This window comes from Pelmatolapia mariae, linkage group LG5 (assembly GCF_036321145.2).
Source record: "Pelmatolapia mariae isolate MD_Pm_ZW linkage group LG5, Pm_UMD_F_2, whole genome shotgun sequence".
Lineage (NCBI taxonomy): Eukaryota > Metazoa > Chordata > Actinopteri > Cichliformes > Cichlidae > Pelmatolapia > Pelmatolapia mariae.
The window spans coordinates 5157332-5182622 of record NC_086231.1 but is presented as its reverse complement, the minus strand read 5'-3'; the positions used below and the strand labels follow the sequence as shown (position 1 = coordinate 5182622).

The following is a 25291-nucleotide window of genomic DNA, read 5'->3' as shown; positions in this document are numbered from 1 at the left end:
AAGCTTAGAGAGGACTCACGAATGAGTATGTCACTGTTACGCAAGTTATTCAAGGAATCCTTTGTCAGAGTGTGCTTCTATTTGACAGCAAAACAGATACATTTCCAATTAAAAAAAAATATCTAAACCCATCTAAACACAGATTCTTTGGTAAATTGAGCAGTATTACAAACACATTTGCCCCCCAATGTGCTTGCACTGTGCTCCAAAGTTAGTGTCTTGTGTTATGACTTTTACTTAAGTGTGTTCTTTATAACTTGTCTTTTAGAAGCACACACCACTTAATCAATTATATTCATTTAATGTTAATTACACTGACATCCAAAAAACAAAAGAATGAAGTCAAACTAAAGGAGGGATTACAAACACTGCATCTTTTAATAATAACATATACTGGGATTGTTGCAACAATCCCACTAATTACTGCTTTGATCAAAACAAAGCACTACTCAAAACTGTGAAGTTAAAACCCATAAGCATTTTGTTGTATTAGAAATGTACATTTCAAATCTTTGTTGACGAAATGATTAGCCACCTAGGACACAAACTGCCCACTCTTCAAAAGTGTAGACTGTAGACCAATACAGGCTTAAGCAGTTCCCATGATTGAGGCACAGGCTGTGGAATAGCTAATTGTGATAGATGGGCCAAAAGGGGAAACTAAAAACAAAAAGAAAATTACATGACAACTGATGAACAACATTAGAAACAGCTTTCGAGAGCTGGGCTGGTTATAAGTAAGGGTTTGCTTGTACAAGCTATTAGATTTTACAGTGCTACTTTGGGATATTAGAACATGGTCTAGTATATATTATAAAGTCTGACTACTGCTAACCAACTACTGGATGTGTCCAGATGGTGACCGATGTCCTCTGTGATCTACACAAATGGCTCTATTTGCCTGAGCCAGACTTAATAACAGCTGTATTTCTGGGCTGCCAACACCACAACACTGTTGGCTTCTTGAGTACTGCCAGCCAGCCAAACCCAGAAGTTAGGCATCCAGCCAGTCAACTTGCCAGGCTGTCTGTCTTAGGCCAGTGCAAAGTGGTGGTCTCTTACAATGTGGCTTGTGCACTCAAGAATAACCAGCAGCAAGGCAACACTGCCATTCATTCAGCCATCCAGCTAGCTAATACTCATTTCCCTAGATCACCAGACATCATCTTCTGCAGTGTTTCTAATCCCTCCTTTAGTCCCAAGGGCTAGTCTTGCCAAATAAATATCAAATACCATATCCCACAGTCCATGGCCTGAAAACAAGACAGACACACCCCAAACAAGATCTCTGTACACATACCAGATGAGGTTAGTGGTTGGTGATACGATGATCTTAATTTGGCATATGACCTGCTTGTCAGAGGAGCCATATAGAATCTGTAGTGAAATAAATTACATCAGGCTGACTGTAGCTTGCAGAGTGAGTGAAGTCATTCACTGCAAGATGAAGAGTAGTGTGTAGCAAATATATTTATTATTTAGTTTCTAATATTTACTGGAATAATTCAACAACATCACTAATTATACTCTAATACAGATATATCGAGTAAGCATTGTGAAACCTGTAATGATGCTAAAACTAGGGATGGCAATATATCCGTTCCTTTAAAATATATAGATTTTTTAAATTAAATTTAGATTGAGACAGGGTTTTTCATACTGATCTACTGTCTGATATTGCACTACATAAAAAGATTTCTTAACCCTCTGATTCAAACGGCCCCCTCACTCTCATTGCTTTCCTGCTTCAAGAAAGGAGACAGAACTGGATCAATAATAAATAAAATGATGGTTAAGTTAATGATAAACTGTATGTGTGGCAACAGTGAAAGAATGAACCCTTTTAAACATATTCGAGTCTCTTGACCAAAAAAAAAAAAAAAAAAAAAAAAAAAAGGGGACATGCTGCCTAGGGCTGGGCCATATCATACTGTTCACGGTAATACCGGTATAATGTTAGGCAATGGTAAGAAAATGAAATATCGCGATAGAATATGGGTAAAACGCAGTGCCGTTGTTTTCATACGCACATGGCGGAAAAAGTATGGCGGCGACAGAATGAGAAGGGCGAAAGCGGATCACTGAATGAAACAGATGAACCAGAATTAGTTTATAAAAATGGTGCAACCTCAGTGGTGTGGAACTGGTTTGGCTTTCGTCCGTTAGATACGCACCGAAGCACATTTTTTGGCAGAGCATGCAAGCGGGCCATCGCATTGTGTGTTTATAACCTCTTTTTAAGTTTTGTGGATATTATACATGGTTATGCTCAGGATATGTCGGCCAATTTCCACTGGAAATGACTTCTGGCTAAACTGTCAGCAAGGAATTTGCATTTGCACTGTTAAATTTTTATATAACTTTAATGCACATAAAAAACAGCTGCTTGTTTAAGTGAAAATACATTGATGGGGATTTTTTGCACTAATAAAGTTGTGGAGTTGTAAAGTATTTTGTCTCGCGTCAATTATATCGTCAGTCATATTGTTATCGCAAATTTTCAAATATATATCGTGATAAATATTTTTGGCCATATTGCCCTGCCCTAATGCTGCCCTGTTTTCTGTGATTTTTTGATTTAGTTTGGATGGCAACTTAGTTCAGGTCTGAAGTAGCCTATTAAATAGTCGCAAACGTCTGAAATGTACCAGCTTCGACTTAACTGTCAACCAGCAGGTTAAGGGGTTAAAAGCTTCTTAATACATCATATATGTAAACAGATAGTGATGTCTTTTAGGTGGCTATAATTTTTGCTGCTGTCAACATCATGACCTTCCTGTCAACAGCATGACCTTCCTGTCAACATGGTGCAGGGGTACATTGATGTCTACAGAACTTTACTTACAGAAAATATTTCCAAATAACAGTAACCCATGTCCATGCATGACAAACAAAAATACAGTAACTTCCAAAACTTTCAGAACAAAATCAGGGCAAAAAGTTTACATAGATATATATGCAGACAACATGATCACATGACAATTATGTGATCATGAGTTCAACTAAGTCTGTGGGGAGAATTGTAATTCAGATTCTGAATGACAATTGTTCCCCAAATCATCTTATCTACTGGCCAAATCACTCCACTCTAGACGAGTATCCATCATCACAGAATTCACTAAAAGCACAAATGTCACAGCCTCTGTCCTTTATGAGTTAACATTACAAATGCAACGTCTCAACAATGACGACACTGTGTTAAAATAGAAAAATAAGGGGAGGAAGACAGGCCTGCTGTTGGCTACTTGAGCTGTAGATGCAAAATGAAACAAATTGTATAGACTACAGTGAATTTAGTTTAGTAATGTATCCTATGGATACTAATTTACACCATTTTCTCAATTAGACATGGTAATGATTAAATCATTAAATTGACAGACAACTTTTCCACAGGTTTACTGCGATATTTACAGCAAAATTCAGAGCGGGGTACATTAAGAATCTGACAGTCAGATGTAATTCAACACTGCTGTGTTAACTTTAACTCAAATAGCCAAATATTTCATTAAAAACTGCTATTCTATGATTGCGCCAACAAAACCCAAAATACTTAACAGAGCAAACAAGCTACAGTGTTTCACATTAATTTACTATTATCTTTAGAAGGGACAACAGTTCAGCACTGATATATTGGTAATACCTATCTATGTAAAAGATGTACTTTCTGACTGTAATTGGTCCAGCTGCTACTGGAAACAGCTGGTCAGGTAGAATAGATGTCCAAAAGCATTGTCTGTCAGTGCTTACTAACCACGAGCATATTTATACACCGAGCAGAGAGCGCCACGATACACTTCATCACTTTATTTTTAATGTTTTTGGAAGCATGTGTAATAAGAGTCCTGCTGCTCCTGAACGCTTGCTGTGTTAAAAGCTACAGCTGATCTCTGCTGTCTGACGCTCAGCTCCCAGACTCTGTTAGTGTTTGCAAATCTGAGTTTGGTATTAACCAGGTAACATTTTATGAGACAACGTACGAGTTAACTGATGACCTATGTCTTAGATGGAAAAGAGGATCTGATGTAATACAATTTAAGCAATACCAAGGGGCAATCAGCAAACACACCCATTACTGCATGCTAAAGCAGCTTCTAATGTACAAAAGTCAGTAACACAGAATCTGACTAGTCAACAGACTTGTCTAAAGCCACCATGGGGAAAAACAACGACTTCACAACCATGCTAACAAGGACAAAATATAAACCTATTTACAAAAGGAAATATAATATTAGTTCTCTTAGTATTGATAAATTAAGTGTCTCAAATGACACTGTGCTTTAAGGAGGGACCGCAACACAACTGAATGTTGTTTTTTTTGTTTGTTTGTTTTTTCTAATGTCCATCAATAATTAACAAGCCATAAGTTAATCACTGATACCAATTAGTCACCAAATTCCAGTTGACAAATTCTGGACATTTCATGATATGAAAAGTGTTGATATGGTGAATTCTAAAGACAATTTCTCCTCAGCTGTGAGAATGTTAGCATGACACTGGCAACGCACCAGCCCCAGCACAGATCAGAAAGTACAGTTAATTAGAGAAACTGCACACTGCAGCGGCTCACTAGATCACGTAGCTGACCTGACAGCGGTGGCAGGTCATCCGTGTGCTGTGCTGTGCCATGCCATCTGTTTACCTGTAAAAGCCAACTGCTCCCAATAGGTCTGCCAGCATAAGGATACCAATTTCTGTTCCCTTCTTCTTACAGTTTTGCTTGCCTCTCTGCTCCTGTGTTCATCATCGCCTAATTATGCAAGTTATTTTTGAGGCTATTTAATACACTAAGTTTAGAAGCACTCCTAAACTTGTCTTGTTTAAATACAACACCTCTCGTCTTTAGAGGACTCCTGCTGTCACATTTCGCTTTCTTTTAGTTGTCTTTTCATTAAAACTCACCTAGTGGGCACACGTCTTTCCCAGTCTCATCTGAGGATAAAGTAGATACAAGGTTGAGCTGACCTACCTTGAGCCACATAGTCATTTTACTTGAACATATAAGCCCCACAGTAAAGCACAAGTTGTCTCCATAGTTTACAGCTCAAATAATTGCAGTTGGATTTTACTGACCCTTGTTCCTTCTAGCTCCTGTTAGCCATCTACCTTCATTAAAGTTATGCTTTGTGTCAGGTACATTCATTTGTAATGCAGATGTCAATTCATCAGAAAAGAACTGATGTATTTATAAAAGGTCACACATAAATTAGCATGTATTAATACTATAATTAGCTCAAATGAGGACACATCAAAAAAAAAAAAAAATTGTAAAAGTTCAGATAAGTAGGGAAAGTGTGAAATCAGATAAATAGAATTCAATCAGTGCTTCCTTATTGTTTGTTTTTGATGATTTGGTTTTCTTTTTTCCTGTAACAAAGACTGTATTTATCAATTCAAAATAAAAGTTAGATTTCAAGTCTCAAAGGAGTAGGTGTGAACCTTCTGACATATAAAGCAATTACAGCAGCAGTTTCTCAGGGGTTTGCTATTGATTTTTTTCCCCTCTCTTTCTCGCCCTCTCGTGCTTCCTCCGTTTGATACACAGGCTTTTTCCCACGCATTAACAATTAGTATGCAGCAGTGAGGCTATAGGTGCACCAACTACGTAAGGAGAAGAACTCCAATATCATAAACAAACAGCAAAAGTACTGGTCATGCAAGGATGCACACATATTTTTATCAAGTGAGGGGATGGACTTTATTAGCTCAGTCAACGCTAATCACCTCAATTCAGCTGTCTGTGTTGTGTTACAAGAGAAGAGACTCACATGTTAATAAACAGCAAAAGAAAAACAGCAATAGCTCTAGCAACATAACACCAAAGGAGCATTTTATATTTAATCTGGAGCTGTGGTAGTTGTCTGTCTTTTCAATTTCTAACTGAGAACAGGGTACAATGATGGCCTTGTTGCCATATTATGTACATCAAGCTAATTCAATAAGATGCATTACTTAGGAGACTAAAAGAGATGGATGCGTGTACATAAAAAATGAATTATATAAACAGGCCATGTTCAGAACAAGGGAGATCTGGGGCAAGCAATCAAAAAATAGAATAAAAGCAGGAAATGATGAGGATTGTGGGCTGATTTTTCAGGGTTATAACCACCAGAACAGTGATGGAGAGGGAAAGCCAGGTCTTCTAAACCTGAAGCAGTGCTCAAGCCACGAGGATGGCTTGCTATTTATAGTGACAGATTTTTTATTCAAGAGGGTTCTGCTGTTGTGCATCTCTCATGCTTGTGCTGCCTCTCTCACACCTCCTCTCTAGTCTGTTCATTCCCGCACACTGTGTTCCACAAATAAAGGAGGAGAAGTCTTAAATTCCAGGTGCATTCACAGTCACAACCACTATTGCATCTACTTCAATTCAAGCGAGTGAGGATGGATTCCAGGTGCTTAAAATACAGTGCAATCCACATGCCTTATGTAAGCCCATACGTTGTCCTTTTCCTCTGCACACCTCCCTCCCTCACAATCAGTATGACAGTGTTGCAGAGCAACGCCTACTTCAGTGACTCTCCACGCCACCAGCCCACCTCCACCCTCCTCTGTCCCTCCTCCCACACAGGGACAGTGGAAGGGAATTCCTTATTACCTCAGCATTTGCCTCAAACATGTTTCATGACCCTGTACACATGACATTGGTAAATACGCCACACATTATATTATCTTAGATGCTTTCATGTATACAATTTTTCTGTGCAAATGCAATCACATGTGATAAAATAAATTGTATGCACACTATAGGAAACTACCTTTCAGTCAATCTTAATACATCATACTTGCACTGTTGATGAGACATTGCTTAAAAATGCTTTAGGAACTTCACAAAAGTGATAATGCGATGTGTCATAACAAGAGTTAATTATAGCAGCAGCAATGGCTTCATGCTAAAAATCACACCTACAGAAGCTCCATCTCACCTACAAATTATTAACACCCAATGACAAAGACGCACAAGCACATTCACTTACAGTGCACATCCTTCCTGTATTTAGAGTTCAGCTCTATGGATCTCGAGCCAAATCAGATCAGGTGTCTCACAGATAAAACCAAATCATCGCAGGAGAATGAGCAGCAGAAGCAGATCTGGGCAACGCTGTCATTAGTTTTCTCTCCCCTATTACTACAAATAAATGTATCCCATTTCCTGCTGGAGTTGTAGGGTGTTTAAGGTCTTTCTTCCGTCTCTTCAGCTCATTCAACTTTTTTCGTCTTCAAGCTTGCCGTGTTGTCTTCTTGTCTGTACATACTACCAGCTCAGTTTTCTTAATGGCTTTCATGAAAACGGTCAAAAAACTCTATTTCGACTGCCCCCTTTCTTTTTCTGAATGAAGCACAAGCACAGCGGTGAGAAAGAAAATCTTGCTTGTAAGCTGGCTCCCTCTCTCGCTACCACACTTATGCCATCATGCGCACAGTGTGCACCCCTCCCTTCTCCTCCGACCCTCCCTTTCGTGTGGATTCTGTCTCTCTCTCTTACAGATCTTGTTTGCTCTCTGCCTTTGTGAAACAATATAATTGCAATGACAGACAAACCATGGCGCGCAAGAAGCCAAGCTGTTTAAAGAGTTGCTTGGATCCGCTATAATGTCACTTGATACAACAGTAGCACCACTGAAAGCTTATAGTAAATGAATGAATATAAATAAATAGACTCTTTTACAGGTACAGGTTAAGGTTTGGAACTTTTTTTGCAATAATCAAACACCTGGAGATGGGCAGAAGCCACAGTCCCCATTCATCACTCATTATATGGAAAGTCTGAAGTCGTTGTCTTTGGCCTTTGTCTGGACAAACTAAATGAGTTTAAAAGTACTGACAGATGCTGGTGAACCATACAACTGCTCCAATATATAAACAATTTTAAAAAAATAAAGAGGAGGAAGGGAAGATGGAGTGAAATAATGAAACCACCTCATTAGCAAGGAAAAGCCTTAATCCCACAAGACAACACATTTGCATGTTTTCCCTGTAGCCCCCACTGCAAATGACAGCTGAAAGATGCAGTGGAGGGAAATTATGCAGTCAAAAGTTCAGCATCAAGGAAAACATCAGGAGGATTATCTGTCTCATGGTTTCTGGCTTGACAGTATGTGACCAGGCTTTATAGAGCAAAATTTGAAGAAAAATGTTAGACTGTGGTCCCTCTAGAAATTGTACTCATGCAGCTGTGAAAAAAAAGACAAGGCTTTGTTTGTTCAATCATTAGTCAAAAGTCATTTGAATATCAACTCACAACTTACAGACAAAGGAGCTTGCGATACAAGTTAGACTGCACATCCTTAATTTGCTAAAAAATAAAAAATTTAATGTACCACTGGTCAAAACTTTGGTACCGCCTAAGGAAAAAAAAAAAAGAACATAGTGCAGCATAAAAAGGCCTCGATGTCCACACACGATTTCAGTTTTTAGATGGCTGCAGGGTTCTTCTTGCATGACAAATACCAACAGCTTCACCAAGTTTCACTTCATGCAAGTTATAACACAATCCAGGAGATAAGTTGATCATTAATATTAAGTCTACAATTAAGAGAAGATTTCATAATGGCAAATAAAAAATTATTTAAAACACACTTTACTAAAAGATGCATGCCATAGGATTTGACTTCAAGAAGTCAAAGAAGAAGAAGTCGAAGAAGAAGAAGAAAAATGGTGCACATTGTTTTGTGGGGAGTTCTACCCCATCCATCATTCTTGCATGCAATTGACATATAGGCCTGTTTAAATGCATGTCAGAATATCATTTTCACCAGGTTCACAGATCAGTGTTACATTTCTAGTCAGCTAAAAGTCTCAGTAAATCTTGTTTTCTCAAAACACTGTTTTATGTGTCCAATATTTATTCAAATAGAACAAAACTGTTTTAACCCTTTCCTCTTATAAATGCAACCTCCTCTGGACCCTTGATATCACTGACACATCAGTATCCATAAGATGTGGTTTGATGACCATTAGAACAAAATCTAGGTTTTAGCTGCGTAGGCACAGACCACCCTTACTGACTTCTGATGCAAACCCAGTTGTTTTGTTCTATGATCAGGCATGAAATATGACAGAAAGCACTCAGTTCAGAAAACAGCTTCAAGGATTACTTCTAGTAGCCTTTCAGGTAAAGAGTTACAGTACTACAAATTCATGCAGAAACAGAAACAACCCTCCAACACAACTTGGGTACTCTGAGCTTTGTTACTTTTATATTACATGTAGTAATTATTAGGTTGTTCTGTAATGCTTTTCTCCTGCTTTGGGAGAGGGCAGTTTATGTTCAAATATCTATCTAGACTCACATCAATCCTCAATATTTATGTCATTTATTATTTCATAATTTAAATCAAACTATCAAAATGTGATTTCAGTGCAGAGTTCAGCTTTAAGGCTGACGATATACATAGTGTCACCTCTGCAAAGACACAAAAGTAATTAGACAACTGACTGACATGCAGATTCATGGCCAGGTGAAATATGTTCCCTCATTTTGCGATGACAAATTCAACATCAAAAATCTGAGATTATTTTCAAGTGCATATAATAACTATTCACGGTTCACTCTTAATACGAGTTCATTACGGTACAATAAATAAATAAACTTGTCCATGAGAGACGGAAAAACTGAGAAGTGGCAAAATCAGCAGAAATCACTGACCAGCTCAGCAACACCAGAAACGCCCTAAAAAGGTGGAAACCAATTGAAGTAAATAGTCGCAGAATTCTTTCCATGGTTAAGAAATATCTTTCACAGCATTTACCTAACTCAAGCACATTCAAAGAGGTATCACTGTCAGAGTTTAAAAGAGATACACAGGGTATTTAAATACAGAGGGTTTACAACAGTTGTGAAATACATGGATTACACTCAACAACAAGAAAGCTAGACTACATTTTGCCAGAAAACATCTAAAACTTGAACGTAGAACCTGCCCAGATCTGGGAGAAAAAAATATTTGGACAGATAAAATAAATCAAGCACAGCTTGCACTATAATTATGGGAATACAAACTAAAAAGGTAATGAATGACTCATGATCCTTAGCATACCATATCATCTGTCAAATCTGGCATAAGCATGTATGGTTGCCAGTGGAACCGGTTCACTAGTGTTTATTGATGATAATAAAAGTAGTAGTAGGAGGATGAACTAAGTGTACAAGGCTATAGTCTCTGCTCAGATTCAAATCCTACAAAACTGAACAGCACTCCACGGAGTGAATGGATAATGAATTACAACAGACTACAAATGCAACCTAAGAGTTTCTTCAGTGGCCAAGCCAGCCACCTGATCTCAACTTAACAAAGCATGCTTTTCACCTACAGAAGATAAACCTGAAGGCAGAAAAACTCACAAACAAGCAGCAACTGAAGGTGGCTGCAGAACAGGCTGGCAGAGCATCTCAAGGGAAGGGGTTTTTGGACACTAAAATCACGTCGTCTTTGCCCAGGTATTTAAAATGATCATTTTTATATTTCAAATTGTGTTAGTCCAGTCACTTTTGAAGCTCTGAAAATGTGTTATTATGAAAAATGCCAAAACATTCCAAACAATTAATGCAATGTGTTTGTTAAACCCCTTGTAGTGACACTAAAAGTCTGCACTTCACTTACATCTTGACTATCTGATTTAAAATCCACTGTGGTGGTGTAAAGAGGAAAAATTACAAACATTGTGCCATAGCCCATACACTTAACTGTACAATAAATTTCCCTTTAAAGTCGAAACACTAAGCAGAAGATCAGTACTGTGGCTCAGTGGTTAGTAGCATCACCTAACATATGAGAGGGCCCTGCAAAACATAAGCAGCCAGAGAAATTTAATAAACAGCTGTTTAGCGTCGAACTTCTTTTCTAGCCTTGCTTAATTTAAGACACCAGACTTACCCAACCAATGATTCTACAATCTTAGCACGGCCTTGAAAAAACGTTCGTCTCAGGCTGACAACATGACTGGGATAAAATGAACTGCATGGACTAATGCCTCATAACCTGTCCTGTCACTTCTTCAGCCAGGTAGCTTCTTTCACAGATCAGTAAGAGAAGGGCTTAGAAAGAAGAAAGAAGAAAGGGGAGGAGCTGAGTGAGGATCAGTAGCCAAAGATACCACAGATAGACTGAGTGGGAACACAACCACCTTACAAGATGCTGCCATTTCTGCATGCAGCATAGCTAAGCTAAAGCTATTATGAAACACTTGGAAAACTGTTGTTATTTACACTGCAAATATTCAAAGCAGTCATAACAGGTTTTTACTAAAACACCTTTATTTGGGCAAACCCACCTTATCTACTGTGATTCTGCATGGTCTGAGGACTATGAGCCATATCTTTTACTAAATGAAGGCTACTAACAATTAAATATTTAGTTTAAGCATGTGATAAACTTTCTGCTCTTTGCCTTAAGCCATTATGCAAAAAACATCCAGCTTTGCAACAAAGTATACTAAAGTCAGTCAAGCTGACCAATCTGAGGCCTGACTTATAACCATGTCACCTCCCTTCTGCTTTGATCGATAATTTACATCAAAGCAAGCAATGGAGGACAGTAATGGAAAAAAGAAGACTGACAAACACTTAGAGTAGAAGACATCATGAGAAAATGAGTTCAGAAAACTAAGAACAGGTGAGGGGGAACAAATGAAGATGGAGAGAGAAACAGAAGCAGGAGCGGTTAAGAGCAGAGACAGATAGGAGCAGCAGCAACAGCACCACACTTGGTGCTTTGGCAGAGATCTATAAATAGCTCTTCAAATCTCTCTAGAAAAAGCCACTCTTCTGCTTATGCTGCTGCAAACAGAGATTCAGAGGCAGAAGCAGATATGGATACCTGAGCGATAAATACACAGATATAATCTTATTGGATAAGAGTTTCTTTTTTTAATTACTCTGGGTTTAAAATATGCTTACAATGGCCATCTTGGCTTGTATGAATACATGAATGCAGGAAGCAAATACATTAAAGTGAGCAAGTTAGCACAAACACCACATGATTTACTAGAATAAGCGAAAGCACCCTGCAAACCACAATAAACACGAACATGAAATTACATATACTTAACAAGACAGTAATCAACAAATTTCCTGATTTTCATAAAACTCCATAAACAATCGATGCTTCACAGTTTCATAAATTTATGTAGATGCACAAAGAGCCACAGGCTGCAGGGTATAAGGGAGGGAAATATGTTGACAGAGAGGTAGGTTACTCCATCTTTCTCACTGGTGGCCTTAGCAACAGTAGACTGTTGATTCAATGACTCACCTCCTACAGATCTTACAATGGACCATACTTTTCAATGATACTGCCCTGACACCAAGAATCATACTCTGTGTTGCTTACAAAATATTTAAGAGAATAAAGCTGTATTAGGGAAAAAATTGATGATAAAGTAGTAACAGTGCTTTAAACCAGAAAAACTAACATTGTTTTATTGGGGTTATCACCTTGGACTACTATTAATCCAACTGGGAAGCATTTTTATGACAATCTCAACATCAAATGGAACTAAAATGGAAGTCCCTGCTTGCCGCTTATCAATTCTCATTGTCACATGACTAGCCAACACCAACTGATATGTTTGGGGGGGTTTTTTTGTTGTTGTTTTCCCAGGCACACATGTCATTTTCCCAGAGCAGATGTTTGAATCACTTATTCTGTGCTGTGATCCCACCTTGTTTTCACAGCACTGTTGCTGCCTATTTTAGGCTTGAGTTTCAAAAAAGTAAAGCCAAAGCCAAGACTCGGAGAGTGATGACCACGTGTGAAGCATGTCTTGAGAAAACCCCACTGTTTTCTTGATCACTTACAACAGTGTGTTTTACAGACGATTTACTGGGGCACAAATCTGTAGCCAGCTCTGAGTCACTAATAATGAATTATTAAGGAATTAAGACTGGAAGAGCCAAGGCTTAAAATCACTGATATTTACTTAGTCTTGAATGCCAAAAAGCAAGCTAATGAAAACACTTAACACAATACAACCTTAAATTGCTTGGAGCAGTGAATACGGCTTAGTACTGTAGTACAACCTGCATTCCACCATACAACCCACCGGCACTCAGTCCTATAAAAACACTACAGCTCTGTAACTTTCCGTTGGTTTGTACTAATATCTCAACCTTGTTAGTTGAAGTTTCTAGTCTTGAGTTGTTATATGAAAGTCACACACGTCAATAAATAAAACTTGGTTGTATCCAGTGTGTGTTTTGAGTATGACTTCAATGAAGAGCCACAAGCAATTAACAATTACTTAATTCTGATTCATCCAGATAGTTAATCGCTTCGGGAAAAGCAAATATTCACAGGGTTTTAGTGAACCTTCTCGGTCACGATTGGAAGGATAAAATGTTAACATGGCCATCTCGTGCCTGGCATAGAGAAGGCGGACTTTAAAGATGGTGCTTAACGTTGCGTTACATATTAAAGATAGTGGCTCTTGGATCATCTTCGCGGGTTCGGCTTACCGTGTTGTTGGCAGTATGTCTTCAGTTGCGTGGAGAATCCTTCAACTTGGGTCTGTAGAAGACAGATGGCAGTTTGGTCAGAGTCGTAGCTGTGCAGCTGACTGAAAATATTAGCTTGCCTCTATGCTAACAATAGCTAGCTCACAGCATTAGCCCGCCTCGTCCGGCGTGTATAATTAGCTACCTAGCTAATACTAGCCCGCTAGCTAGCCTTTTCTTTTTAGTGGACGCTAGCTACTCAGCGTCCATGAAACACAGCGTTAATATTACAACTCGCTGTTCAATAAGAGTGTGCCGTGGATCACAGAATAGCGAAACTTGCTGTAAACATGTACGAGCACTGTCAGGTCTCAAAATAGAAGGTGCTAGCTAGTACGGTTAGCAAGCTTTCCAAATGACTTACCGATGCTAATATAATGGTGCTGCTAGCTTGAGTTGGCTCACCGCGACCCCGACTGTCAAAATAGCGCCGCGTGAGAGGAGAGCAGCATGGACGTTAATGCGAGATAGCAAGCGCTGAAGAACACGGCGGTCGAGTCCGACGCAGGAATACTGCTAAATAACAACAAAACGCTAAAGAATAAATGACACAAAACTAAAGAAAAAAGAAACAAAACGCTATTCCCCCGTCAGGGCTCCGGCTTGTGTGTGTTAACGTCACTTTTTTCCCCTCACCGACAGTTGACGTCAGCGGCGTACCTCCTAGTCGTACGGATACGTAGCCTACAGGATGCATGAGAACTTTGTTTTGTGCATCAAGCGTTAAAATGTAACATGCAGTTTCGTTACATCTCAGTGATGTATGTTTGAAAATCTATCACTGGGATGTAATTTGACAGCTGTCCACTTCTGTAGGAGATTTGTCATTCAAAGTTGTTTAAATACTATAAAATGTAACGATTTCACATTTCTTAAGATGATATTTTTCTTCTTATAGCTTATAACATCTAGTCTATCTAATAAAGATTTAATATCAATAGATATATATATTGTTTGTATTCACGGCAGTAGTTAAAAATACACTGATTTTAACCTTATTTTTCAAACCTCCCGAGGAAAAATACTGACAATTTTAGGTAATACATGTAGCGTGTTTATTTGATTTAACTTTACGTTTAAATTATTCAAATGTATTGGGCACATTCTTTGACACCGCTTGGTGAGGTCAGTTGTAATTCTCAAAATGCCCCACACGTGGGCAGGCAAGTACTCCTTTGACATGATAAGGCCTTGTCTCACATTTAACACTAAACGTGAACACAAAGAAAATAAATGAAATAAAAATGCATGCAACCCGTGTCGTGATCCATACAGTTTATGTTTGTGGAGATGTGCACACAATCAACACGTGACCGCTTTAGGATAATCTGTTTCACGATTATTATTTGCATGTGCATATGCATGTAGTTTATGTGTTAAATGATTGTGTAAGTCATTTTTTTCCTGCCCTCACTGGACCTGGACCCCGACATGATGAAAAGAGGGTCGCCTTAATGTGTTTTTGCCTATTTAAGTGCATACACTGTCCGGTTTATTGGCAGCGTTATCTTTAGTAGGCTATGTCAAGCTGGCTCAGCACTTTTGTGAGAACCCAGACAGACAAATCATGTACCGACATGAAGGCAGGGTTCGCCTTTTCCCAGCTTTCTCTTTCTCTCCTTCACACACACACACACACACACACACACACACACACACACACACACACACACACACACGAGGCATCGTTTTACTGCACGACATTATGACACCTTGCAGGAAACATGACGGAACGTGTTTCAAATACCGCGTTAAACTCTCCGCCTCATATCCTCGAGTATTTTCGCTCAGGTTAAGCTAAAGCCCACGGATTCAATTGCTTGGTGTCTGTGGGACACGAATATTCTGTAAGTAGGTTAAAGGGCAGAGAATTTAAACTTTGATCGACAAGCGCGCTGGCAGGTTACGTATCAGTGGCACTGAAGTAGGGCAACGTGGCACAGAAAATACCTGTTGTGATAAACTCAAGACCTTATCGGGCTTTCCCGATATGTGTCCAAACCAGCCATGGACTTGCGTAGTAATTAATCTAAATCAGCGTGTGATATCATGGAGCACGTGTATGCAGTGACTGTGAGACAGTAACCTACATGTGAACGCGTGTTGCGTGCGTGTGTGTTGCGTGTGCCCGTGCGTGTGTTGTGAGAGAGGACAGAGATGTTTTGCCAGTAATTTCCAAGCTTCCCGATGCGCTCATTGGTGCATCCTTCCAACGTGTCACCAGTTTTGGTGGATTACCCCAGATATCTTTACCATCAGGAGGGTGAAACATCACTCAGCTCCTCTCTTCACGAGCTACCAACAAGGACCTCTGACGTTTGGGAGACTTTCTTTCGCAAAGAACAACTCAGAAGGGGAAGGATTTGAAGATTTTTTTTTATTGGTTCCAGTTTAGAAGTCTAGACGTTTATTAGTTACCTCAGCCCGAGTACAAATACGCAGTTATTTACTTCAAGATCGAAGATGGCCATGTCTTTGTCACTCTCAGCGTTCCTCCTGTTGGCACCGTTGCTGTTTAAGGGTCTCTGGGTCAGTGGCTCCCCGGGCTGCGCGTCTTGCAGGTTGTCAGCGATGGATAAGGACGCAGAGGAAAGGATGATGATAGAATTCGCCAAGCAGCAACTTTTGGACAAACTGCACCTGAAAGAGAAACCAAACATCACTCACACCGTGCCCAGGGTCGCGCTCCTCACGGCACTGCGCAAACTTCACTCGGGGCGCGTCAGACAGGATGGTACCATTGAACTAGAAAACAGTATACCAACCAGAGATCAAGGCTATGAAATAGTGAGCTTTGCAGATATAAGTAAGTCTTGTATCCACTTTCTATGCTATAAAGCTGTTTTCGCATGGCACAATAACACTACAGGAGAGCGCATTGTGATTAATAAGCTCTCTTTTCCTGCGTAAGATATTAACATAAGGCTAGGGTTTCCCCTGAACTATTCTATATGGTGCAGTACAAAGAAGTATATTGTAATATTAAGGATCCAAGTATCTATCGTTACTTATATGCAAAAAGGTTTGCCCCCCTTGGGCAAACTACATATTTTTTTGCCTTTTAAAGTGCAAATACATGAACTGGTGGCAAGCAAGCTTTAAAACGAATCTATCTTTCAGTGTTACATTGTTGCACTTTTAACAAGATTTACATGGGAAAGTAATAAAAAGGGAATTTACGTAATTTCGTGCAGGTTGTAGTGATAAGATTCTGATTTGGAGTTGGGTGGCAGACAAAGACAAGAATGAATATGTAAATCAAAATCTGTATGTAGTGCATAGACAGCTTCTGCAAAGAGGAGTGCAAATGACTACAAGCCCTCTGTCAGAAGGTTTCTGTTGCTGGGGTCTCCAAAATGTGTTATACATATTCGCAACATAAATTGCAACAGTGCATTTAAATTTGAAGAAGTCTGAAGATGGCTGTTTGCTCCAGGACTTGCATTTGGGTCTTTATATTTAAAATCAAATACACATGTAATCTGCCTAAACTTTTAAATACAATATCCCTTGTGCTGTATTGTAGGAAAAGTTAACCATAAGGTAAAATGTTTAAAACAGTGAAAGAGGACTGATACCTCCATTAATTTTATAAGGGTAAGAAAAATAAGATAAGATAAGATAACCTTTATTAGTCCCACACGTGGGAAATTTGTGAGGTGATGAGGTATGAAGTTTTCCAAATATTAACATTGTGTGTTTTTCTTAATTGTCATTGTTTTATAGATGATGCAAAGAGCAGTGACAAGGCAAGCCTTAGCCTTACCTTTCAGTTTCTGCAGGAACGTGGCCAAAGTATCCAGGTCCTCCAGTCCTCTTTGTGGATCTATGCCCGTGCCTCTGAGGACCCACAACGGAACTCTCGTCTCCTTGCCCAGGTTTTCCTCTCCGCAGATGGTGACATCTCAGGCTCTAATCGGACCTTGGTGATGGAAAAGATGTTGCACGTCAAGGAGAGTAACTGGCACACTTTCTCCGTCACCCACACCCTGCAAACCTTCTTGGACGGGGGTCAACATCGGCTGCAGCTGGAGGTCACCTGTGAAGAAGACGGACAGAACCTTTGCTCCCTAGATAGCTCTGCTGAAACCCCCTACCAGCCCTTCCTGGTGGCTCAGGTGCGTCTCCGTGATGACCACTCCAAGCATTTGCTCAGGAAGCGCTCAGTGCGTTGCGGTGATGATGTAACAGTCTGCTGCAAGAGAGACTTCTACATCAAGTTTAAAGACATCCAGTGGGATGAGTGGATCATTGCACCTGAAGGCTACCATATGAACTACTGCATGGGACATTGCCCCCAACATCTGTCTGGTTCCCCAGGTATAGCATCCTCATTCCATGCCACTGTCTTCAGCCAACTCAAAGTCAATGGTATTAACACAGCTACAGCCTCATGCTGCGTTCCCACAGAGCGTCGACCACTCTCCATGGTTTACTTCAACTCTCAGCACAGCATTGTCAAAACAGATGTCCCTGACATGATAGTGGAGACCTGTGGATGCACATAAAAAATTGAGTATTACTATTAGTGGTATAATTAATTATTTTCTTGAGTGTATTGTAGACAAGTTGACTTAAAGAAACACAAATTTGACCAACTTTGGACAACCAACTTTTACACAGAGTACTTTAAAATGAGAAATGCCCACCCAAAAGACTTTTGAATTATCGACAGAGGATGTTACTAGACTATCTTTACAAATACAAACATGTTTGTTTTATAGCAGTTACTAAATAGGTGTGTTGTGTGTATTTTTACATAAATGTATAAATTAACGCTCTAGGTTTACATTAAGAAAATTATGGGCACAAAAAAGAATATTATGAGTATATAAGTATTATGTTCTAAAGAAATAGGTATTGATACAGTTTACTGCTTGTAGTAACTTTTAATTTATTTGTAAACTCTTGTAGTCAGTATTTAAAGAAACTCAAATGCATTTCAGTGCCTAGAGGTGAGCAAATACGCTAAGTCTGGATGCAGATACATTTATTCTTTTATACGTCAGAGACAAAAATCAAAGAGCAGCACTAAAATATTAAAGACTCAATAATAAAGTTTAGATTTCAATGCAAAAAAGTACAGTGAATACAAAAGTACAGTAAAGATATCAGGTTCCATTTTCAAACTTATATAAACCCATAAAGTCTTGCATTAATTAATTTTCACTTTTCTCATTTGTACCTTACAACTTTTACTTTTCACATGCTGCCGGGATGAAGTTCAAAGATGCACTACATTTCTTTCCTAATTCATTGTGTGTTTTATAGTATGTTTTGTGTCATAATCAGTGTCCAAATGTAAAAAAAATATATATATATTCTATATACTTTCATTTTTACGTAACTATTTTTTTCATTGCAAATCTTCATCCACCTAAATGCTGCTGTTTTACAGAAATGCTTTCAAAACAATGAAAAATATTTAAAGCGTGCCTTTTTCTTTAACTTCTGATGACATTAAAGCAAATACATTTACATTCCACAAATACTTTGATCACATTGTGAGGCTGCGAGGGGAACAAGTTGTTGTTACAATGCAAGAAATCTGGACTGATTTCTGTCAAAGGGTACCCCGTGCTGCATGCAGCTGGAATATGTTTAATCAGCATCTCCACTGTATTATTTACACAAGCTGGCTTATCATTTGGGCAACTGTGGCTCTAACAGCATATGAACCCAAGGTTATTCTCAGCAATGTGAGCAAACATTTAGCTATTGCTTCAGTGTCAGGTAATGTGAAGGTCTGGAGGGTAGGTGGGTCAGTGAGCATGTGCTGCTGCACGCTGGCATTTTTAGCTCTCAAAGTCTAAAGATTTCAGGGGTGATGCAAAATTTCATGCTTTCCAGGTGGAGGCAGTCTTGTTTCTTTCATATGCTGGAAATATCATACACATGTCCCAGTAGCATAATTTACGCTTCATAATTTCACAATCTTTGCGTAGCTGTATAGTTTTAACTGTATAGCAGAATGTCTATTGGAACATTACCAAGTAAAGCAAATGTATACCTATTTCCATACTAAAATCACTTCACAGTTTAAATTTGGCGGGAAACGGTGCAAACTGAGATCTACTCAAGGAAGGGGAAAATGAAAAAGGCAGTACAACAACGAGAAAGCAAAGGAGCTCAGCAATAGATTTTTTTTTTTAGTTTCCCCAACTTTGAACCTGGAAGAGTGTTAATAAATTAATGTCTATCAATACATCACATTTTTATTTTTAGAGATGATACCCAGGGTTTCTCTACTTCGACCTGTATTAACACTGTGTTCATCTTGGCTGTATTGATATACTATATGTCTTACAGACTTGGATTTTACAGCCATAATGCAAAGGAAACAATTGAAACAGTGCATGGGGGAATTTTTTACCAAAGACCATAAAAAACCTTTTATTTTATTTTTGTGCTGATATTTGATAAACTATTTTCACCTCTCTCCCTCTCTCTTGCCTCTGTGAGCTGCTCTCGTATTAAAGCAATTTACTTTACACCTGTGTGAAATAATTATAAAACTGTTGTATTTTAATATTATGATTGATATTGTAGGCACTTCTTGTCCAAGACTCAATGTGACATTGAAGTGCCATTGCAACATATCTTATTAAGCACTTTATCACCCTACTGTATTTTAGAGTGTGCTGACAGGTCTATTACTGTACTTAATGCATCAGGTTGGCATTACCTGAAATACCTAAAAGCGGGCCTACAGAAAGAAAATGTCAATTTTCAAAGTTCTAGTTGTTTTTAAAAGTGTGTGTGTGTGTGTGTGTGTGTGTGTGTGTGTGTGTGTGTGTGTGTGTGTGTGTGTGTGTGTGTACTTTTGGAGCATTCACAGAATGCAAGAATTTGAATTCTGTTTCAATTGAAATTCGTAATCATTGTTGTTATTTTTGTATCACATTATTTTATTTTATGTAAATGAAAAATTTGTAAGAGCAAATACAATTCAAAAATGTCAGTGTGTGATAAAATGTCATGATTCTATTTTTAATTAATAAATAAATCTATATTTTAAACAGACTAAATTCCTTCATTGTATTTTATTGTATAAATGGCATTTTATTGTATGTGTCTTATTCTTAAGCCACAACACACTGCAGTGTACAGCAAAAGCAGTACTGGTTATTAGGTAAATTAAGCCAACTGTAGCAGCAAAATAGTAATGTAAGTACAGTACTGTGCAACAGCCTTGAGCCCATCTTTCCTCCCATTGCTTTAGTTGAATCTACAAAAATGACAAAGATAAAACAGACTTACAAAGAGCATTTTTGCACCAACAAGCTGATTCCCAAAGACCTGTTAGATGAAACCTTGGCATATCTCAGCATGGTAGTGTGTTCTTAAAATAAATCTGATGAAACTGAACAAATCAAAGACAAAACAATAAGTGGCAAACTTAAAAAAAAAAAAAAAAAGGCATCCACAGCAGATGATCAGTTTCTGAATATCATGTTAACAAAGATGGGAAAAAATCCAGCAAAGACCTGAAACAGAACCTGAGAGATGCATCTGACCCTTTAATTAATCTAATAATCACCAAAGCCTCATCAAGAACTTGGCTTAAAATCAGTGGCAAAAGGTCTTATGGGTTGTTGTAGCTCATGAGGTAGAGCAGGTCATCTACTGACTGGAAGGTTAGTGGTTTAATCCCTGGCTCCCCCAGTCTCCATGCCAAGTATCCTTGGGCAAGATCTCCGATGCAGCCATCAGAGACTGAATGTGTGTGAATGTTAGCTAGAAAGCACAGAAAAGCTTAGAAGAAAGCAATTGTGTGAATGGGTGAGTGTGGCATGATGTATAAAGCCTGTGACTGCTCCGGGAGAGTAGACAAGCGCTATATAAGGTTCGGTCCATAATTAATTTGAACTTTTTGGTTCAGGTCAGGAGAGAGGTACAACAGCAAGTGTCTATACCCATCTATAAGACGTGGTGGAGGTGCTGTCGTGGTTTGGGGCTGCATTTCAGTCAGTGGTGTTGGGGATCTTGTCACCATTCCTCCCTTGGTTCTGCTGCAATAGGCCTAGGCTGCCGGGGGCTCCCCATGATGCACTGAGTGTTTCATCTTCACTCACCTTTTTCCCTCACTCTGCATTTAATCATTAACTATTATTAATCTCTCTCTATCACAATATGTCTTTAGTCTTGTCTTCCTCCCCTTACCCCCAACTAGTCACTGTAGATCAGTGCTTCTGCCTGAGCCTGGTTCTGCTAGCGCTTTCCTCCTGTTAAAAAGGAGTTTGTCCCTCCCACTATCGCCAAAGTGCTTGCTCATAGAGGGTGGGTGGCTGGGTGAGGGCATATGATTGTTGGGCTTTTCTCTCTTTTCTCTGTATTATTGTAGGGCCTTTACCTTACACTACAAAGCACCTTGAGGCAACTGTTGCTGTGATTTGGTACTATATAAATAAAATTGAACAGAATTATTTAACACAGAAAACTATAGTCAGATTTTGATCTGCAATGCAATTCCATCTGGAAAGTGTCGGATTGGCAGTGGCTTTGTTGTTCAGCATGACAGTGCCCACAAACATGCTGCTAACATAGTAAAAGCATACCTAAATACAAAAACACATAGTGAGACACTATCAGTCGGTGTATCTTTCTACTGTACAATATAAAGCGTCTTGAGGCGACTGTTGTTGTGATTTGGCGCTATATAAATAAAATTGAATTGAATTGAACTGAACTGAATTGGCTTCTCCAGAGCCAGGACCTCAAAATTACTGAAGCAGTGTGGAAACAGAACAAAAGGCAGAAGAAGAAGAAGAGCTTCCTTCAAGAAACCTGGAGAACCTTTCTCGAAGACTACTTAAAGAAATTACAAGAAAGCTGCCTAAAAGAGTTCAGGCTGTGTTGAAGAACAAAGGTGATCATGACAAATATTGACTTTCAAGCGTGTTAGAAGATTACATACTCTGTTCTTTCTGTTCTTTCCTTATATACTGTATTTCCATGTATGTTTGCATGTGTTTCAATAATCTCTGAACATATTTCCCATTTTCCTAGTAAAATATGAAGAAAAGAGGTGTCGCTCAAGACTTTTGCACATCACTGTAAATAGTAACCTTCTTTTTTTTCTCATTGGACAAATGTAATGTATTGGTAAGCATTGCTTTTCAGATTCAAGTAGAAATATGTTTTGATTAAGAAATTGATCATTATTAATTAACAGGGTTGTTTTGTATGTAAAAACAAGGTTATAAAATTCCCAGTTGAGAAACAAGTCACCTGCAGTGTAACCACATTTGTACTGTCTAAGAGGCAAAGGGTGTGTTTGCTCATACAAACAGTAAAAGTGGCTTTATGGACTGTCTGTGTTTGTTGTGTAAACAGTTGTCTTTTTCTCCTGGCATGCTGTCATTTTCACATCATACATTAGCAACTGGGATAGCTCTGAATCTAAATCTTACACATCTCAGTAGAAATAATATTTAAAAATATTAAATGATCTATATTTTAATTTTTGTAATTTCAAAAAGAGCAATAATGGAAAGAATCTGCATCCTGATTTTTACATTATCAATCCAGTGGAATAAAATCACAGTCACAACCCAGTACAGCTGCGCTGTAACAATTTATAAGCACAGTTTTTATATCAAGAACATTAAAAGATTATAAATAATAAACATTTTTCATGTTTTGTAACCACCATGGAGCAAATGTCCAAAAGATCAATTATCAGACTCCATGACTTGTACCATGATATGCTCTCCTGCCAAAATCTGCCAACTCCCCCAGTACAATCAACAGTGATGCTGATGTTACACCATCCAAAATGGACTATAATCAGTGTCTGCGTGTAACCTGGCACTAAAATCGTGTTAGATCATAGAGGTTGTTTATTTAAATTTCTGTTACTGGACTAAAAGGTCGCTTTCATCTGTATTAACAGAAGATCGAAGAATTTCTGGCTAAACTGAGTTGTTGGTCTTTGTGAAAGAAACATTAGCAAAAAACGAGGGGAAAACCAAACAGACTAATTATTGTGTTTTGTATCACAAAGCCCAAGTCCATGTTACCTTCATGTGATGCTGTTCCATCTATATTGAATGCTAGGTATACCATGTTGGTGTCGCAATCCTTTTGATGCAGTCTCATCTATCTCCTGCATAAGACCTTTATTAGACCGGCTTATTTTTCTGCACAGACTCTGTTATAGTTGTTTTTTTTAATCCTTGGTGTATAAAGTATGCACATTTTGACAGTTCAGGAGTTTGAACTACAATGTGTGTGAGAGTTTGATAAGATTTTTGCAGGTGAATGAGAACATAAAGGAACACAGATTAGAAGTATAGCGTAGGGTGTGGGGTGCATTTGTCCCGAACAGGTTTTGTATCACATTACAGTAAACAGTTAAATTTGTGAATAGATGCAAATTTAAATGAGATTGGATGAGATTCTATTAACTATTACTGCCTCGAGTCAGCGATGGACAGTGAACTAAAATAAACTGATAAATATTGTGTGAAATTAATGTTAGTACTACATGGTACTTAAAATCCTGACCGTCATCAAAGCAAAAGTAAGTAGCACAACAGAAGCTAATTGCTTATAGTCAACGTGAGCTGCAGAGCAGACTACCTGATACTATGCACACTAGTCAGGTGCCACCACCTTCAAGGTGCACATTTAAATATCTGATGGCTAATGAACTGAAGAAGAAAAATCGTACAGCTCTCAATGATGTAAGCAACTATTGTGTCACTTGCTAAATTTTGCAATAAAAACCAATCGGCATTAGCCACTAAAACATTTTTTAGAAGTAAGACGTATGATGTACAGTTGTTCTTGATTGACTTGACTGCTGCATGACAGCAAACTCCACATTTTCCAAACAGTTAACACACAGACCTAAACAGAGGCTCTCATTGTCAAAGTGGCACATTTTGTTTGCATAAGGCTCTAACCGTGCCAAACCATTTGAAATATGAAACAAAAGCAAATGTTGCCTTCAAATAAAATAGCTTGCAAACAAGTGTATGAGCTCTTCCAGTCAGTCATTACACAATGGACAGCAAAATACAAAACACAGCACTCAGTGCAAATCAGTGCACCATTGCTTGTCAATGTAGCCCATTACATAGCCTTCATGTTATCTGCTGAGATAGTGATGATAAAAACTGAGTGGATCCCAGTTTCCTTAGGCAGGTCAAAGCAATCAAGAAAAACTGTAATATGGATGGGCAGCAGTAAATTGACACCATAGATTTTCACAGTAGTAGAACCATCTGGCTAAGACTGGAAGTCCCCTTCATGCAGACACTATATAACACCCCCAGGACCTCTAGGGGTTGTCATGTGATGTCTGGCACTGCAAAAGAGCTGAAGTCCCGTGGCTTAAGTGTGGGGCCTACATAGATTGGGCTTGTTTCGGCCCATCCCATCAACGCTTGATTAGTCTGGAATCTGAGGTATTTAGAAGTTGGATTAATGCCCTCACCTCTGTAATGTCCTCTTCAAGCATTTAAGAGCAGTGCTTAGAGAGAGGCGAGATGTATTGTCTTGGTGGGAAAGACGTCAAAGCAAGGCGTTGCAATGAGAGGGTGTGCTTGGTCTGCACAATGTTTAGTTGCATGCTACATTTCAAAGAAATATCAACATGAAGACCAACCCTAGCATAACACTTTAATGAGATGTTGAGAATTCGTTACTGGTTTCTGCAGGTGTTATCTGAATTTTATGAGCCTGGTTTGAATTGCAGAAACCTTTTTGTTTAGTTTTTTTTCACAATCTTGAAGTTTAAAATTAAAGGACTAAGGATGACACTTGCAAAGACATGCAGTTAGTGGGGTTAGG

General features: G+C 38.7%; 2 protein-coding genes across 9 annotated transcripts in view; one reads left to right on the top strand and one right to left on the bottom strand.

The window, feature by feature from the left end:
- Nucleotides 1-16053, bottom strand: part of LOC134627388 (R3H domain-containing protein 2) — a 63060-nt gene extending 47007 nt beyond the window's left edge. For 5 of the 8 annotated variants that reach the window (XM_063473422.1, XM_065470781.1, XM_065470780.1 and 2 more), the window contains exons 1-2: nucleotides 15943-16053; nucleotides 13454-13505 (exon numbers count right to left, since the gene is read on the bottom strand). The gene's annotated coding sequence lies outside the window, so the exon portion shown is untranslated. Of the gene's footprint in view, nucleotides 1-6974; nucleotides 7074-10874; nucleotides 10986-13453; nucleotides 13506-13856; nucleotides 14320-15942 lie in introns of those variants that run through there. The other 3 variants (XM_063473421.1, XM_063473423.1, XM_063473424.1) reach the window with 3 other exon arrangements.
- On the top strand, nucleotides 15956-24922 carry LOC134627389 (inhibin beta B chain). The gene is made up of 2 exons (XM_063473430.1): nucleotides 15956-16298; nucleotides 17219-24922. The coding sequence occupies exons 1-2, from the start codon at nucleotides 15956-15958 to the stop codon at nucleotides 17998-18000; spliced, it is 1125 nt and encodes a 374-aa protein (XP_063329500.1). The 3' UTR covers nucleotides 18001-24922.
- The last annotated feature ends 369 nt before the right edge of the window (nucleotides 24923-25291 follow it).

Bases quoted from the DNA above. Each gene is read 5' to 3' on its own strand.
- LOC134627389 (XM_063473430.1), top strand. From the start codon at position 15,956: ATGGCCATGTCTTTGTCACTCTCAGCGTTCCTCCTGTTGGCACCGTTG. The intron at 16,299-17,218 runs GTAAGTCTTGTA...ATTGTTTTATAG, and splicing joins AGTGAGCTTTGCAGATATAA to ATGATGCAAAGAGCAGTGAC.